The sequence below is a fragment of the Lepeophtheirus salmonis genome, chromosome 13 (assembly GCF_016086655.4).
Source record: "Lepeophtheirus salmonis chromosome 13, UVic_Lsal_1.4, whole genome shotgun sequence".
Taxonomy (NCBI): Eukaryota; Metazoa; Arthropoda; class Copepoda; order Siphonostomatoida; family Caligidae; genus Lepeophtheirus; species Lepeophtheirus salmonis.
In genome coordinates, this window is record NC_052143.2 from 15094244 (window position 1) to 15109941 (window position 15698).

The 15698-nt window shown below is 31.7% G+C and overlaps 3 protein-coding genes across 6 annotated transcripts; 2 read left to right on the plus strand and 1 right to left on the minus strand.

Annotated features, from left to right (window-relative positions):
* The first annotated feature begins 960 nt into the window (after positions 1-960).
* On the plus strand, positions 961-6319 carry LOC121127492 (salivary protein Tsal2A). 2 transcript variants are annotated; one of them, XM_071892764.1, is made up of 7 exons: positions 961-1108; positions 2966-3185; positions 3240-3349; positions 3420-3646; positions 3718-3855; positions 3909-4132; positions 4217-6319. In XM_071892764.1, exons 1-7 carry the CDS (start codon positions 1051-1053, stop codon positions 4356-4358), a joined length of 1119 nt encoding a protein of 372 aa, XP_071748865.1. In that variant the 5' UTR covers positions 961-1050; the 3' UTR covers positions 4359-6319. The 2 variants fall into 2 exon arrangements, with proteins under 2 accessions (XP_071748865.1, XP_040578810.1); XM_040722876.2 differs by having other exon boundaries at positions 4240-6319.
* Positions 6165-13775, minus strand: muskelin (muskelin 1). 3 transcript variants are annotated; one of them, XM_040722871.2, is made up of 12 exons: positions 13664-13771; positions 13144-13494; positions 12866-13064; positions 12405-12597; positions 9260-9603; positions 8827-9060; positions 8134-8309; positions 7885-8071; positions 7634-7831; positions 7021-7242; positions 6699-6953; positions 6165-6640 (listed from the first exon to the last, which is right to left on the minus strand). In XM_040722871.2, exons 2-12 carry the CDS (start codon positions 13452-13454, stop codon positions 6437-6439), a joined length of 2523 nt encoding a protein of 840 aa, XP_040578805.1. In that variant the 5' UTR covers positions 13455-13494; positions 13664-13771; the 3' UTR covers positions 6165-6436. The 3 variants fall into 3 exon arrangements, with proteins under 3 accessions (XP_040578805.1, XP_071748863.1, XP_071748864.1); XM_071892762.1 differs by having other exon boundaries at positions 13144-13775; XM_071892763.1 differs by having other exon boundaries at positions 7885-8068; positions 13144-13737.
* Positions 10574-12393, plus strand: LOC121127488 (serine protease inhibitor 42Dd). The gene has a single exon (XM_040722873.2). It carries the CDS (start codon positions 10709-10711, stop codon positions 12185-12187), a length of 1479 nt encoding a protein of 492 aa, XP_040578807.1. The 5' UTR covers positions 10574-10708; the 3' UTR covers positions 12188-12393.
* Positions 13776-15698: the final 1923 nt, after the last annotated feature.

Consider the following 15698-nt stretch of genomic DNA (forward strand, 5'->3'; position numbering starts at 1 on the left):
TATCTTTCTAGCGTTCTTAAAGAGCTTTTTATTTTTCTAAGGCATTGCGTTAATTAAAAGGGTTCCATGAAGGAAACATGGAAATTCTTCCATTATTTTAATCACATGGCGGGGGCTTCCAATTTTTTTTTTTAGTTTCCTTCCTTGCTTGCTCCTTCATCCAAAAGATCGGCAGAGGTAGAGATCGCAGCTAACTTTGTAGAAATGTCACTTATCTCTTCATAGGGTTCATAATGGGTCTAGAAGACTATCTGAATTCTTGTGTATGTCAGTGATAACTGTGTCACTAACTCCAGGCATTTAATTTGGGGATTTGCCATCAGAATAGCCAATTGTGAATCGAGAGACTCTGTCAAATACGTGTTGACCCTTAAAGGGTAGAAACAGAAAGAGGATGAGATATGAGAAGTAACACATGTCTTAGAGGTGGTAGTGAGATTCAGGGTGACCAGATTCTTATTGTAAAGTTTTGGGGTTTTTTCTAAAACAGCTAGGGTAGAATGGAATTACAAATGTATAGCTACGCTAAGACATAAAATAATATAATTTTAAAATGAATCTTTCCTTTCACTTTGAGGCTCATGACTAAAATCTTGTCAAATTTGTAAAAAGAACCTTTTTTTTTTCTTCGGACAATTTTTAAATTGACAAGATATTCATGTTGTATTAATGATAATATATAATGCAATGATATATAACAAAATCCCCAGCTGCTCACAAAAAATTATATTTTTGGGAAAAAAATTGAAAAATTAAATTAAATTTTCAAGTTAAAAACAAAAATCCTTTAATTAGGGGGGGGGGTATAGTCTACCCCCTGGGGACACCCCTGCCACTGTTTTAAAACTATTATTTATCAAATATTTGACTATCAATTTTATCTTATTACTATGAAATATTTTCATCATTAAATAATGTAACTTTTTTTATTCCGGTGATCTAGCAAATATTTGATTTCAAAATGATTATCAACAACGTAGAAAAATTAAATAAATAAGTAGTAAATAAACTAAGGTTTAGAATAAAGGTCCTTTTGATTGTTGATCCAAAATGTGCTTTTTAGTACTTATAGCATTTTGTTTACTTTTAAGTATGGTTAACACATCATGTGAGTATCATTATTTCATAACAATTAATTATTATTAGTTACTATACATCTAAAAGAGCGTTTTTACGTGGCATCACAATTTTGATTTCGTTCATTTTGGGGGCTAAACAACCTAGTTTTACAACAATGAAAACCCATTTTTCATTAATATTAAGAAAAATAAGGAACTATTTAATGTCAAAATTGAACAAACAAATAAAAAGACTTAAACCATACTGTCTATCAAAAAAAAAATCGCTCAATTACCATGTTTTATTATATACAAAACCCAAAAATTTGAAGAAAAAAAAGCATCGTTATATCATCTTATTTCCGTGTTGTAGATAATAGTTAACTATTATAATGGAAAGAATAAAATATTTTTATCGTAACTATTTTACATTTCTCGTCCATCATCGATCAAAAAAAATTTTTGTTTAGTTTTTCAGTAGATACTACATGGACTATATTTAAATATCAGTGCTTATCATTGGCATCAAGTAGTAATCCATACAATTTTTTTATTCATAAAGTCATTTGATGGAGTTTAGTCAAGTTTACTTAAAATTTGTTCATTTATGTAGTAAAAATATCAACTTTGAGCTCCCAAAAGGGTGTCGTCTCCTTTAATTATGATTCAATTTATGGTGTCAATGAAAACGCTGATAAATCATGCTGTATAAACATTGAGGAGTACATTTCATTTAAATATAGAGTTGTAATTGTTGCAACCAGGGTCGTTGAAGGAAGTTGGTGGGATCCATCATACACAGATTAGCCTATAACTTTATGTAACTAGTCCCCTAAAAGTTTTTGAAGCTCTCAAAATGATTCATTAAATCTTATGTATATTTATAAGTATACTTTTGGTGTTATCCCTCATGGAATTCAAATTATTCGAACAAATCAGTCTCAAATTTAACAAATAAAGGTATAAAATAATCAAGTATGTTCCTATGACATAATATTTGCCTGGCGAAGTCATTAAGATCCTTTTTTTGAGCGAAAAAAACCCTCATTTTCTTTTCTTTTTCTATATATCTCTCTCCTTCTCTTGGTTTTTTCCCTCTTCCCATCTCCCTCTGTATCTTTCTACATTCCCCTCTCTGTCTCTTTTCACCTACCTTCATTCTTTGTGTCTGTCCCCTTTCTATTAAGCCCTCCAACGCGGGCACACTCTGATAGTATTAAATAAATATATTTAAATAAGTAGTTATATACCGGTGGCGATAATTTTGGGGGAATAACCCCCTCCCCACCCCTAATAATAAAAAAGTTATAATAAAAAATGAAAGATTTATTCCGGGGGGCATATTTGGCATTAAAAAAAAAACTGATTGAGAAAAACCTTGCTGGCCCCATTTTGGCTGACATGGTTGCATTTTTGTGTCTCTCTGAATTTTAATTAGCAATCATTACATTATAATCAGGGCCATTACAGGATGTTGGGCTTTTGACAAAACTTTGAAATAATGTTTTTTGAAAAAGTCAAATTTAAAAAAAAAATGTTCTAGGTTGTTTGGGATCCATTCAAAGGATTATAAACGAAAAAACTAATCTCTTTAATTACCACTAAAATTGAATATGGAATTAATAAGGCTTTTGAAAAAGTAAAATTTCGTTCACTTCTGTAATTAATAAATAAAGTCATATTAATTTCATAAATTATTTAAGATCTAAAGTATTTCTAAGGAAGACTTTAAAAATCTAACTTGACTTCTTTCATTTGGTTGATGCAATACTTAATTTTAACCAATCATAATGCATACAAAATGGTTGCGTTGGAATTTAGAATTTACGTGGGTAATATGTTTATTGTGATTAAACTAATACCTCAATTAACTCCGAACTATAATTACCTTCAATCTAAATATATAGATGTAGAGAGTGATGAAGGTTGTACCATTGATCCCTCAACAAAGGACTACCCAAAATATCCTCCACTTTATTTAGATGTCCATAATAACTGGCTATTATTCAATGGTACAAAAAAAAATAGAAGTTTTAGTTTTGCATACGGCGATGCAATAAAATTGGAATGCTCCCTAAGTCGATATTTTCCAAATTTTGGAAAAGAAGCTAAGTCTTTTAAAGCTGTGTAAAGTAAAATATACATTTTATTTGTTTAATTAATTTCAATAAAGACTTTTAGTTGTAAAAATGGTACCACTTTTTCTATTATGGTAAAAAAGAAGGCAGAGGATGTAGATTTTGCAAGACTTGGATGTAACAAGCAACCAGTTGAAAAATTTACTAAGAAAGGTACTTGAAAACTTTGTCTTATTCTCCCTTTGGAGATTCTGAAGTCATAACTTTCATTTTTTTTTCTCAGGGAAATGCGGGGTTCAAGAAGATTTCAATTATTATGAGGTTGGATACGAGTTATCAAGTGGATACAAAATGCTCTACAGTCTATGTTTTGACAGAAAAGTAGATCGAACCATTTGGTCTCGTAATATCCTAAATAACGAAATTGATACAAGAGACAGAAACAATAGTAAACCAAGTTTTCATCCTGACTATGTCTTTAACTACGATGTAGACTCGTCATACAGATTTGTAATTAAATTAATTCCATGCTTATCAAGCTTTGTATACTAAAAACAAGTTTTTATATAATGTCTGCACAGGAAAATCAACGCAAGACATTGGCAATTCTCTTAGAGTCTGAAGATTTGGCAAATAACTATATAACACATGAGAAAAACAATTTTTTTTCAAGGGGACATTTATCCCCAAGGGCAGATTTTATATACTCCTCATGGCAGGTAAAGCTTTGATCTAACATATCTACCTATATACAAACTATTGTAATTAATAGGATGCATCTTATCACTACACCAATACAGCACCACAATGGCAGAGCTTCAACGCTCGTAACTGGAGAAGTCTGGAGGAACAATTTCGTAACTATGTTGAAAAAAAGGGAGAAGATCTCGTCATTTACACTGGAACACACGGAGTTCTCGAACTTAAAAATGAAAATAACACAAACGTCCAGATTTTTCTTCATTTGGATAATAGTCCAGATATTCCTGTTCCCAAGTATGATAGGAGATATAATAAACTAAGTTTACTGCATTAATGTCATATTTTATTAGTAACATTTGTATTTTTTACTATAAGCAGCTATCTTTTTTTATTTCCTATAGGCTTTTTTGGAAAGCCCTTGGAAGCTCATCTAAAAAAGAAGGAATCATTTTCTTTGGAGTCAACAATCCCTTTTGAAGGAGGACGACTTAAATTTGGAAGATTATATTCTTTGTACTGATCATATAGCACATCCAATTTTGGACAATATAAAGAATCCAGAGGATATTGAGCGTGGATACATATATACCTGTCGTCTATCAGATGTACAAGACATCCTCGATGGATTTCCTGAAGAGTTTATAAATATCAAGATGATTGTTTAAACTAAAGTAATGTGATAAAAAACAACTAGTCCCACAGTTTTATCATGTTACATACACGCTTTATCATTTTATATGGAATTTGGGATTTTGCCGTTATTTTATAATATGAGAACGCTTATTAAGGAGTGTTCATCAACGTAGCTATTTAAACAACTTCTACCTTATCATAGACACAAAATCAACCAAGATAACATCAATAGTACTGTACGAATTGAAAATATAATTGTGAATGTAGATTACATGTCAGCACAGTATAGAACAGTAGACAAACTTGAATTTATTAGAAACAAGAAGCACTTTTGAGGCATTAATTTTAAGCTTGTAAATGTTATTAACTTCTATGATACATTTCAGGCATTTCGTATTCATTTACAGTACTCTATCGTAATAGAGTAATGTGAATTAAACAAGACAATATAGCTTGCATAAGGTGTCTACCTCCAATACCAAGGAAAAATTATCAAGTTGCAATAAAAAAAAATTATGCAATATTAGGCAAAAAACAAACTTTTAAAGGATTTCTTTTCTAAATATGAAATAGGTCGTTTGATCAAATTATGACCCATTTTTTTTTCAACTAAGCCCCTCCCCCAAAAAAAAAAAAAAAAAAAGATAGTTACATATAATCATGTGGACGCCCCCTGACATCTCATGATCGGCATATTTTAGCTAACGAAAATTAAGACAAATTATTTTTCCCTTTTGCCAGTATAACGCGGTGTTTGGTATTATTCTGACTCTCCATATAGTGCAGTATATTCCCCTTATTTCACAGTTTTTTATATTAATATAACAAATTATAAAAAAAGATATATTGATAATTGAGGTAAACAAGAATTTTTGTAGTAATAAAAAAGTCCCCGTACAACGCAGATTTCACCTAACGCAGATTTTTCTTGTTCCTAAAGACTGTAATAAGCGGAGATAACCTGTATGTAGTGTAATTACTATTTATATATGTAATTATATAATGGTGCTGATAATTTTTGGGGCTAACCCCACTTTTTTCAAATTTCCCTCTAATATGATAAAATAGACCCCCCCCCATCGCTACCCCACCTCTCTTTTTTTCCCTGAAAAAATCTTTTGGCCTTTCTTAATAACTTTTTTTAAATGATTATCGATGGAAATTTAAAAAATATATTTATTGTATCATTATATATTTCCTTTTAAGAAAAGGCCTAGCTTATTTCGGCCCTTTTAATAAATTTTATTCATACTATTTCATATAATGAACCTTTTTTTTAGAAAGCATCATTAATTTATGTAAAAGAAAAAGTCAATATCAATTTTTTCCGACTCAAATATGAGTTATCTTTTTTTCCCCTACCCAGATTAGGATTTGGGACTTAAATAATCCATTTTGTATAGGATTCCGCAATAACTGAGGATGTCCCTAGATATTTTGTCTTTTTAATTATGTATTTTAATTTCATAACCTCAATTAAAAATGGGAGTATTTTCACCCTCCATTTAATTTACTTTTTAATTCGACAAGGAATCTTAAATGTGTACAAGTAACAATGCCTCAAGAAGTACAATTTAGTTCAAAATTTAACTGATCCCTAATGTATAACTACATTTTGTATATATTGCACAATCTATGCTCACTTTTGTCTATGAATTAATTGTTACGTAAATAATTATTAAATTGATTGATATTTTTATAGTAATTCAAATTTGATCTATATTTATCATAGATTCTATATAATTCCAATTTTATATAATTGAATCTAATTATAACATAATCAATAAATCAAGTAAATCGGAAGACTTTAACCATTGAATTGAGCAATAAAAAACAAATATAGAAGAATAAGCATTCTAAAGTTTATGTTTTCTTTATAGTAGTCTATAAATTAATATCAGGAGGATATCATCGATGAGAAAATGTTTGTTTGTTTTTTTTAAATTTCTTTTATTTATGATAAAATTAATTATCCAATTCTTGTCTGATGAGATCAACCAAATTCCTTTTGGGCTGAGTCATTTCTGGAGGGAAGAATTTTGAGAGTTCATCAAAAAGATCTGATCGCCGATCCCTCGTAATATCATGATACTTAGCAGGAATATTATCTTCAAATTCGTTTTTCTGACTCTTGCTTCCTTTGAAGAGGTAGGAGGCCAATAGTTGGAACTAGGGATTAAAAGGGAGAAAAAATGATTTTTGATATATGGGTTGATGATTGATTTACCTCATGTTCTTCTTTGGAATTGTCATGATCCACTACAGCAGATAATTGCGTTTGAAGATAGGACATAGCTGTTAATGGATCACACTTATCAAGAGCCATTTCCAAAAATTGAACCTTACGGATCATGAGTTGACATATTCTCAAAACCTCTTTTTTAGAGGGTCGAACAAAATATAAGCTCCAAAAGTCCCCAAATCGAATTTTATCTTCATTTCCCTCACGACCTCCAGGATTGCCACCAAACATATAATGAATCTGCGAGCATTTGAGAAAAAGTTGATCAACTAACAATGAGTAATACAGTTTCTTTGACATAAATTACCTTTAAATTTTCATTATAGACGATTTGGTGGGCATAACGAGGCTGAGGCTCTTTCTGGGCGTTACTATTAGATCCACCTCCCTTATCATTGCGATACAAACAGGTCCATGTATTAGATGAAATGTTAAACACCCAAAAGGAGCTTATGACTTTATTTGACTCTTGTAAGGTGTTTAAGTTACTCCCACGTTGTTTATCAACACTTTTCACTTTATTTAATCCCTAGTATGAAGTAATTAAGGAAAGAAGACATGTTGTCAGGGATCTCAACAATGTTATTTGAAAAATCCAGTCTGATCACCGATATTTTAGACTAAGCCTGTGAAACACGCTGTTGCTAAGGATAAGGACAATCGAAAACACTATAGTTTACTTGTTTTTTAGGAGAAAGGAAAACATAGAAAGCTTTTGAGGACCGCAGATTACACATTGCTCGGATATAAATTTTGAAACGAGAAATTTAATCAGAAATTAAATTTCAACCTTAATATTTATTGACAATAATGAATGGAGCTTAAAAATTGAACATATGAAGGAATTTGCCCGAGCAGAGGCCGAAAAATCCGAGTTGTTGAGAACCCTGTATATATATAAACAAAACAAAGATCCTTACCATCATCACATGAATTTCGTTTCTTTGACAATCTATAGTTGCACGTGTGGTGTGCCCAACATCTGGGATTGAAGAATCTGTTGAATTACCGCTTGAAATAATTTCAATTTCATCATTATCAACATCATAAGTGAAAAAATCATTTAAATAATCATCTCTTTTCCTCTGACCACCGAAGATATAGAGTTTCCGTGTTCCCTATTCATCAAAACACACATCATTGATTCTTTATTTAAAAAAGAAAGTGTTACCGTATGAAAAACCATGGAGTGATTGGATCGAGATCGAATTTCTCCCGTACCAGGTTGATGTGAATTTCCATTATTATCGTCTCTTATTTTTTTCCATGTATTTGTTGGTATATTGTAACTATAAAGTCCAGAGTATCGCTTTTCTCCGGATAATGAAGATAAATTATGTCCTTGCTCCCCAGAGCTTCTGAAATGAATAATATACATCAAAGTTACACTGAATTAATATAGAGTATTGTAGTAGAATACCCTTGAGAGTATGATGAAGAGTAAATACTATGTCCTCCAAAAACGTATATTGTATTGTTTTCTTGATCTATGACCATTTGATGGTCAAAACATAATCCAGGTCCACCCATTGCTGCAGTGTCGTCTGTTATTAGAATCCAACGTTTTGTATCCAAATTATACATGTAAAAATCACCCTGGATAAAAAAGTTAATAGTCAAATAAAAAATAAATAGGAAGATCATCAAATATAATTAACTAAAATGAGCAAATATGCTTATAATATTTTGATATGGTAACTTTATTTAGTTGTCTTTGCATATAACAATAAATAAAGCCATGTACATGCTCTTGTTCCATATGAGTACATGCGCGAAACCCAATATGGAAAGAGCCATTCATCACTTTTTCATAATGTTAGTCATCGTGAATACATAGAATGTTAAAGCAAAAATAATTGATCTATCAAAATTATAATAATTATTTTTGTCTGAAATTGAATTATGGTGGATACATACTTTTGTTATGATAAAGCATTAGGATAAAAGAATGGAACAAAGACTCTGTATCTACTAACAATAGAAATAACTATTTCATGCACTCTTGAACATGAATACGCAAAAAAAAAAAAAAAATCTACTTCATGCCCAATATAATTACTCGATTGCATAACCCTCAAAATGATTAACATGTCCATACTAAAGAGTAACTTGCCTTTATTTTTTCAACATCGTCTCTTAACTCTCTCTCTAAATATCTTCCAAGAACAAATATATGCCTTGAACTTTGATCCAGCACCATTTTGTGACAAGATCGAGGTGATGGACCCCCATCTAACTCTGTATTTTTACTCAACAAAGTCCACCTTTCATTAGGAGAAGATACATCAATGTGCCAGAAGTCACTCAAATTTTGCTGCCCGTTCCATCCTCCAAATAGATAGATACACTATAAAGGAATACATAATAGATTGAAACATAGCAACAACATATTTAAGTAGAGGGAATGAGGTAAATAAGCAAAGTTTGCAATTTAAAAACTGTCGAATCTCCCTCCTTTAAAATAACGGATAATACATATTAATTAAAAAGAATAAGTGAGGAACTGAATAACTTAGTTATGCAAGTATAGAATAAACACAATTTACTTGATGAGTGGTGTCCATGACCATTTGATGACCACCCCGAGGCTGTGGTTGCTTTAAGCTTTGGTGAAGGGATGCAAGAGACGAAGAAGACTTGTTTTGATCCAAGGATTCCCCTTCATTATTGTCCCTATTCTCATGTTTCCCTTCTAACTCGTTAGACTCCATCAGGGATAGAGAAGTAGGGCTTCCTAAAGTGCATGAAGAGGATTTGGAACTTAATTGATTGAATTCATCAATCTGACACTGTCCATAAGACTGACTAGATGCAATATTATCTGATACAGCAAGATGAGTCCACTGAGGATGGGGTAGCTGAGTGTCGATCCAGAGGTTGAATAAATCATCTATAAATAAAAATAAGAGTGAATGTGTTGAACTTTAAACAATCACTGATGGGTTTAAAAGGTAGGCACATCCAACAAAGACTCATTGAGTTCATAATTTGGGTATGTACATACAGGGGCGTCCGCAGAAGGTGGGCTGGAGGGATGTATACCACCCCCAATGAAAGAATTTTTGTCATTGACTGGGAAAAATTATCGCTCTTCAAGATTTTTTTTTGAATTTTTTTTCAAAAAATTCAAAATAACCAAGCACCCCCCAACCCCCTAAAAAACATATATATATATATAATCCGGCGGTCGCCCCTGACATATTATATTTATTTACAAATCATAATTTCATAAATAGTAAGAAGAGTAGGAATAATTGAATTGTATAACGGTAGGAATGAACCGTTATATTAGAAGAATAATTTTATAAAATGTATAAGTTCAAAAGTAAATGCTTTAGTGTCATAGAACTTAAAACTCGTTTCCCCCATACAAAGGAGACTGTAAACCTTGTGAGTACTACTAAGATATAATATTAAAGAAGACTATGGATAAATATCAAAGTTATGTCTCTTGATGGATATAGTTAAGATTAGATATCCCAATTAAAAACAACTTGAAAAGTCCCAAATGTTTAAAAGCAACAAAATGAGACTACGAAGTCATATTTTATGACAAATATACTAGGGACTATAATGTTTACAATGTTTATAACTTAATTATGGTAAACTACATCATTTCAAATCATGCTACTATTATGTAATATAATTAAGCTTTGGTTTAAAAAAATATATTTCAAACTTCCTCTTGAAAAATATGAAGGATTTTAATGTTTACTGGTAAGGTGGGTATTTTTTATCTGTTTTCATTCCCTGCAAACATGGGATTTCCAAATAACGCTCGTTTAATAGTATTTTATGCAGAAATGAGGAACCTTATAATCCCATACCTGAGAATTATTATTACCTAAGGTATTTACACATTTTTGTATCGGTGCAAATATACAAAAACCAAATAGTTCCAAACTAGTTTTCAAAGTCGCAGCATAACGAGAAAAAAAAAAGAAAATCAGTTATTAATAGTATTATTAGATCAGTGTTTTTAGCTTTTTCAAAGAATGAAGACAAGTATTTTATTGCTATTAAGTGCAGTAGTAATTGTACTAGGCAGACCCAATCTCCCTGATGATGAAACCCTCTTGCTACAAGCTCGACTCACAACTTTTCGCTTATCTGGGGCTTTGGAATCTTTTACTAAAAAAACATACTACTTATTGTCAAAGAATTCTCCCGATGAAAATCTCGTTTACTCACCATTTAGCATCCATGCTGCAGCTTCTATGCTATTTTATGGTAGTCCAGGGAACTCATCGACTTTTGAGCAACTTTCAAATCTGTTGGGGCTCAATAGACGAGAGCATTATGGAGAGTATCTTCTTAATTATCTATTAGTCTTGATGGGATATGAAAGAGATCTTCCTAACTATGTACTGGCTGCTAATCGTATATACGTGGATCAATCAGTAGAACTAGAGGAAAATTTCCGAGGTGCCCTCGCAAGATTTTATAGAGCAGATGCAATTAAAGGAGATTTTGCTCTTAATGGTCCTACTGTCGCTGAAGAGATGAATGAATTTGTCTCCAATACAACAAGAGGAAACATTAAAAATATTATCTCTCCAAGAGACATTGATGAATTAACTCGCCTTGTAATTATAAACGCCATTTACTTTAAAGGGGACTGGCTCGAACAATTTGATCCCCTTGATACTCTTCCTGGACAATTCAGACTCTCACCTCAGTCGAGTGTTCTTTATCCAAAAATGATGAACAAAGTTGGGCATTACTGGGTATCATATGACGATCCAGAATTGAACGCAGACATAATTGACCTTCCATACGAGAATCAAGACTTCTCCATGCTTCTTTTTATTCCCAATGATCCTAATGATTACTCATTGAATATATTGGACGAAAAAATTAATAATTATCAAGGATCTCTCTTCGATAACCTCTATCGCCGAATGGTCAATAGAAAGGTCAATATAACCATGCCTTCTTTCGAAATCGAGACATCAGAAGATATTTCAGAAATATTCATAGCCTTGGGAGTTACGGATGTCTTTGACCAGTCAAAATCAAATTTAAACGACATTTCAACTAATTATAAGGATCTTCATGTAGACTATATCAAACACAAGGCTCGCATTATTGTCAATGAAGAAGGTACAGAGGCTTCCGCAGCCACAGCTATAGTTATTGGTACTCGATCCTCTTCTAGTCTCATAAGAATGTCAGCAGACAGACCCTTCATTTTCATCATAACAGACAAAAGATTTAACATCCCACTCTTCTTTGGAAAGTATGTCAATCCTTCAAAGGCATCAAATGGTAATAATGATCAATTCGAAAATCCAATTAATCCTCCACCTGCACGAGTTCCACAACATAGACGCAAGGATAATAATAATGATTATGATAGTAATAATAGCAAAAATGATCGCGAAGAGACAACCAAAGAAGTACCGCAAATATTTTTCCCCTTTCGGCCTAGGGAAACATTGGTTATGAAAAAAGAGCACATTTTAGATAATTAATGTGGGAAGCAGTATTTGTTATATTATATATGTATGTATTGTATTAGAAATACATAAACTTTAATTTATTCCTATACAAATTCGCACCTTAAAATGTATTTTCCCAATAAAAAAAGGATTCAAATTACTCACTCAGTAGTCAGTACAATATAGTCTTTGTCCATGCACCACCATTACAAAATAAATAAATATTATAAGAATCAAAATAGTAACTCACCATGAATTGCTTTATCGATGATGGATTCAGCCATTACAAAATTACCACTCGATACCAAAATATCATGCAAATTCGTCAGAATTTCATTTTCCAATTTAATTAAAGTTTTTTTCTGAAGTAATTCATATATTTCGATATAATTATGCTGTCGAAAATGCTTAAGGCACAATCGGATTGCCTCCTTTTCCCTAAACTAAGAAAATCATAGGGTTCATTAATCATTCCTGAGTATTACGAGTCCCTATCTATTAACCCTTTAAGACCTGTCTTCATTTTTTGATCTAAGTAAAACAAATTACTTATTAAAGAGTCTTATTCATCTTTAAGTAATGTTTAAAAGAAATGAGAGTAGGAAATTTACAAGTGGATATCTAGTATTAATCATAACTAAATGCACAACTACTATTGGGTTTGAAAACTAGGGTTAGTTAAACTAGGGACTCAAACGTGTAGTGTATTACTTGTTCTTGCCATAAGATAGATGGTTGTATGATTTCAGGCTTCGTAATCCCCATTAAAGAAATGTGCCAAATGGAAAAATTAAAAATGGGTCCCCATGACTGGATTGGTACAATCTTTATGAAGAGACAGGGGTAGGAATGTTGATTCACCGTATATCGAAGTGGAAAGGACTCTGGAATGGAATCATTCTTCAAGCCACTAGAAGGAGTAAGTGAAAATGAATGACTCATTATTGATTGGTTACACTTATTAATATAAGCTAATGAAGCCCACCCACCTGTCCAAGAGCTCAATGAAGTTATCGTCCTCTCTGATTCCGCCGAAGACTTTGAAGCGTTTCAAATTACACACATGAGTTTTTTCGTATTTTCCAAAGAGTATGAATTTAACAATAGCTGGACGTTCCAGTTTTAATATGAGGAATTGAGGTGGAGATATGGTATTGGAGGACCATCGAGAGGACTGATCCTTGGGTTTGTCATCAAGGATGTTTTCTGGAGTGTAGGTTGAGGATGAGCTTGAATATTTGTGTATACTAAATGGTAGAACTTCATTCTCCTCCGAGATCAAAAGGCGTTGAAGCTCCATGACGACTACGACGACGAAAAATTAGCCTTCAAATCAGCATCTTCATACAGGCATTACAGGCAAATATTCAATAAAAGGAGAATAAAAGAATAGGGAATTTATCCTTGATAAATTTATATTATATATGATATATAATTAATAGTACTATAACAAAAAAATATGTACAGTACTAGTAGTCAGTACTATTATATTATTATATAAATCCCCACTTTTGTATACGGAGCTGAATATAATAGAGTTGGACGAACAGCAAGTAAAAAAATGGGCTGATTACTTGTCTTTTGCCTCAAATCGATGACGTCATAGAATAAACAAACAAACAAAATTCTCGGCATTCCTATAGGACATAGATAGTAGACATAATTAGTTTGTGGACTTGAATACATATTATTAATGCTATGTACTTTGTGTCAGTATAGAACTTCATGAGCAGGATATATATTGATGTTAAATATTAGGCCTTCAAAATTAAAATTTTAGACATTCAAAACTAAAATTCAACATTCTATCTATGTCTCAATTTCGATATATTATTATTTGTGATATTTCTTATTAGAGGTTTAGTGGATATCAATAGAACTTATTGGTTTAGTTTGGGATCTAATAAAGATCATTATATTCCAAGTTATGTTTTACACAAACTTATCTCTATCTTCCCCTTTACGTTATAACAACTTATGTAATATTATGATTCATATATCCTAGAACTTGAGTTTCGTCAAATTTAGACATAAAAGTCTATTAATATTGAGAGGAGAGAGGCGATTGATGAGCGACACGGATTAGTTGTGTATGTGATTTAAAAGTCACAACAGGTCCTCCTATGCAATACAGTATATTTGAATTACCTACTTTTTATTATTCACAAAAAACTTCAAAGCCCGTTAAAATGCATCCAATATTTAGTTGTAAATATATTTATTGACCTTCACATCTCTTTATCCCTAGAATCCATGGGTAATTTTTTAGGACTTAAATAAGAGAACTTCACTACATACACGTAGTTAGGACTTCATTTAGGCCACTTCGACAAATAAAACATATAAGGCTTATCTATTGGTAGCACAGTTCTGTATTTAGATTTGCAATTATTTCCTGATCTTGAAACTTTCCATTTCCTCAACACAAGTTTCCTTCAATTATAATTTACTTTTTAATAATCATAATTAGTGCCAATCTAGATTAATTTTAAATAATACGTAAAGCAATCAACATGACTTTTAAGCGTTTAATTATGCATAGAGTACACAAAAGTCAGAAATTGTTTTCACGAGTTCAAATACACTTTTCATCATACAAATACATCTTTACTTTTTTTATAATTTATAATATTGATCCTGAACAACCGACAAAACGCTAATTTATTTTGAAATTCTTAAATTTCAAATTATAAGAAAAGTTTTTATTTTGATAATATGTCGAGTAGGAAATACCTTGGACAATCACAACAAGTGTCATCACCCATGGGACAATTACACTGCAATTGTTCCGTCTTCTCGTGCATCAACAAAGGTACAGACATAAAATTTACATAATATTACGTAAATTACTGTGGAAAAAATTATTTTTTTATTTTTGTTAACTTGAGATACTATTTTTGAGGGGTAAAATAAGTTTTCTCGAGGATCGTTAATTTGATGTAATCACCCTGTCCGTTTTCGAGGTTTTTCCCGTAACATATCTTTTAAGTTATTGATTACTAGTGGTAGTATCTGGCATTGCCCTGAATTATTAGGGGTCGGCTTAAAAGATTTTTTTTGCTTTAATAATATTGATTATAGCTTCCAGGGAAATCCTCATTGTTAATCTCCTTTTTCATGGGCACACTCGCACGAAACTGCTCAACTCAAAATTAATCCGAGCTATCTCTGTTTAAACTTCGTATAACGTCATTGAACTTGAAAAAACATGATGCCATGTTTATACAATTTATCTGTAAAATCGATCTAGACCGATTTTTTCCTTTGGACCAATATAGACTGAATTTTTACATGAGACCGGTCAAGTTCAAGCTTTTTTTTTTTGGACCGAACTAATTCGGTCCAACCAATGCACAAGAGAGCAATAACAAAACTAATCAGAAACAGTGATCTATCTTATATCTATACTCAATGGTACATGCAATATTTAATTAATACAACTACATTATTATTTCTTTGATCAAAAATATGTGTATGATAGACATGAGGAGGGACTGTATATAGTGGGCCCTGTATGCACATTTGATACTAGATAAACAAACAC

Excerpts from the sequence above, each read along its gene's own strand:
- LOC121127492 (XM_071892764.1), top strand. The coding sequence starts at position 1,051 with ATGTGCTTTTTAGTACTTATAGCATTTTGTTTACTTTTAAGTATGGTT. Across the intron at positions 1,109-2,965 it reads AAGTATGGTTAACACATCAT|ATGTAGAGAGTGATGAAGGT; the intron begins GTGAGTATCATT and ends CTAAATATATAG. Across the intron at positions 3,186-3,239 it reads GCTAAGTCTTTTAAAGCTGT|TTGTAAAAATGGTACCACTT; the intron begins GTAAAGTAAAAT and ends AAAGACTTTTAG.
- LOC121127488 (XM_040722873.2), top strand. The coding sequence starts at position 10,709 with ATGAAGACAAGTATTTTATTGCTATTAAGTGCAGTAGTAATTGTACTA.
- muskelin (XM_071892762.1), bottom strand. The coding sequence starts at position 13,454 with ATGGAGCTTCAACGCCTTTTGATCTCGGAGGAGAATGAAGTTCTACCA. Across the intron at positions 7,832-7,884 it reads ACTCCATGGTTTTTCATACG|GGAACACGGAAACTCTATAT; the intron begins GTAACACTTTCT and ends TTTGATGAATAG. Across the intron at positions 6,641-6,698 it reads ATTCCAAAGAAGAACATGAG|TTCCAACTATTGGCCTCCTA; the intron begins GTAAATCAATCA and ends TTTAATCCCTAG.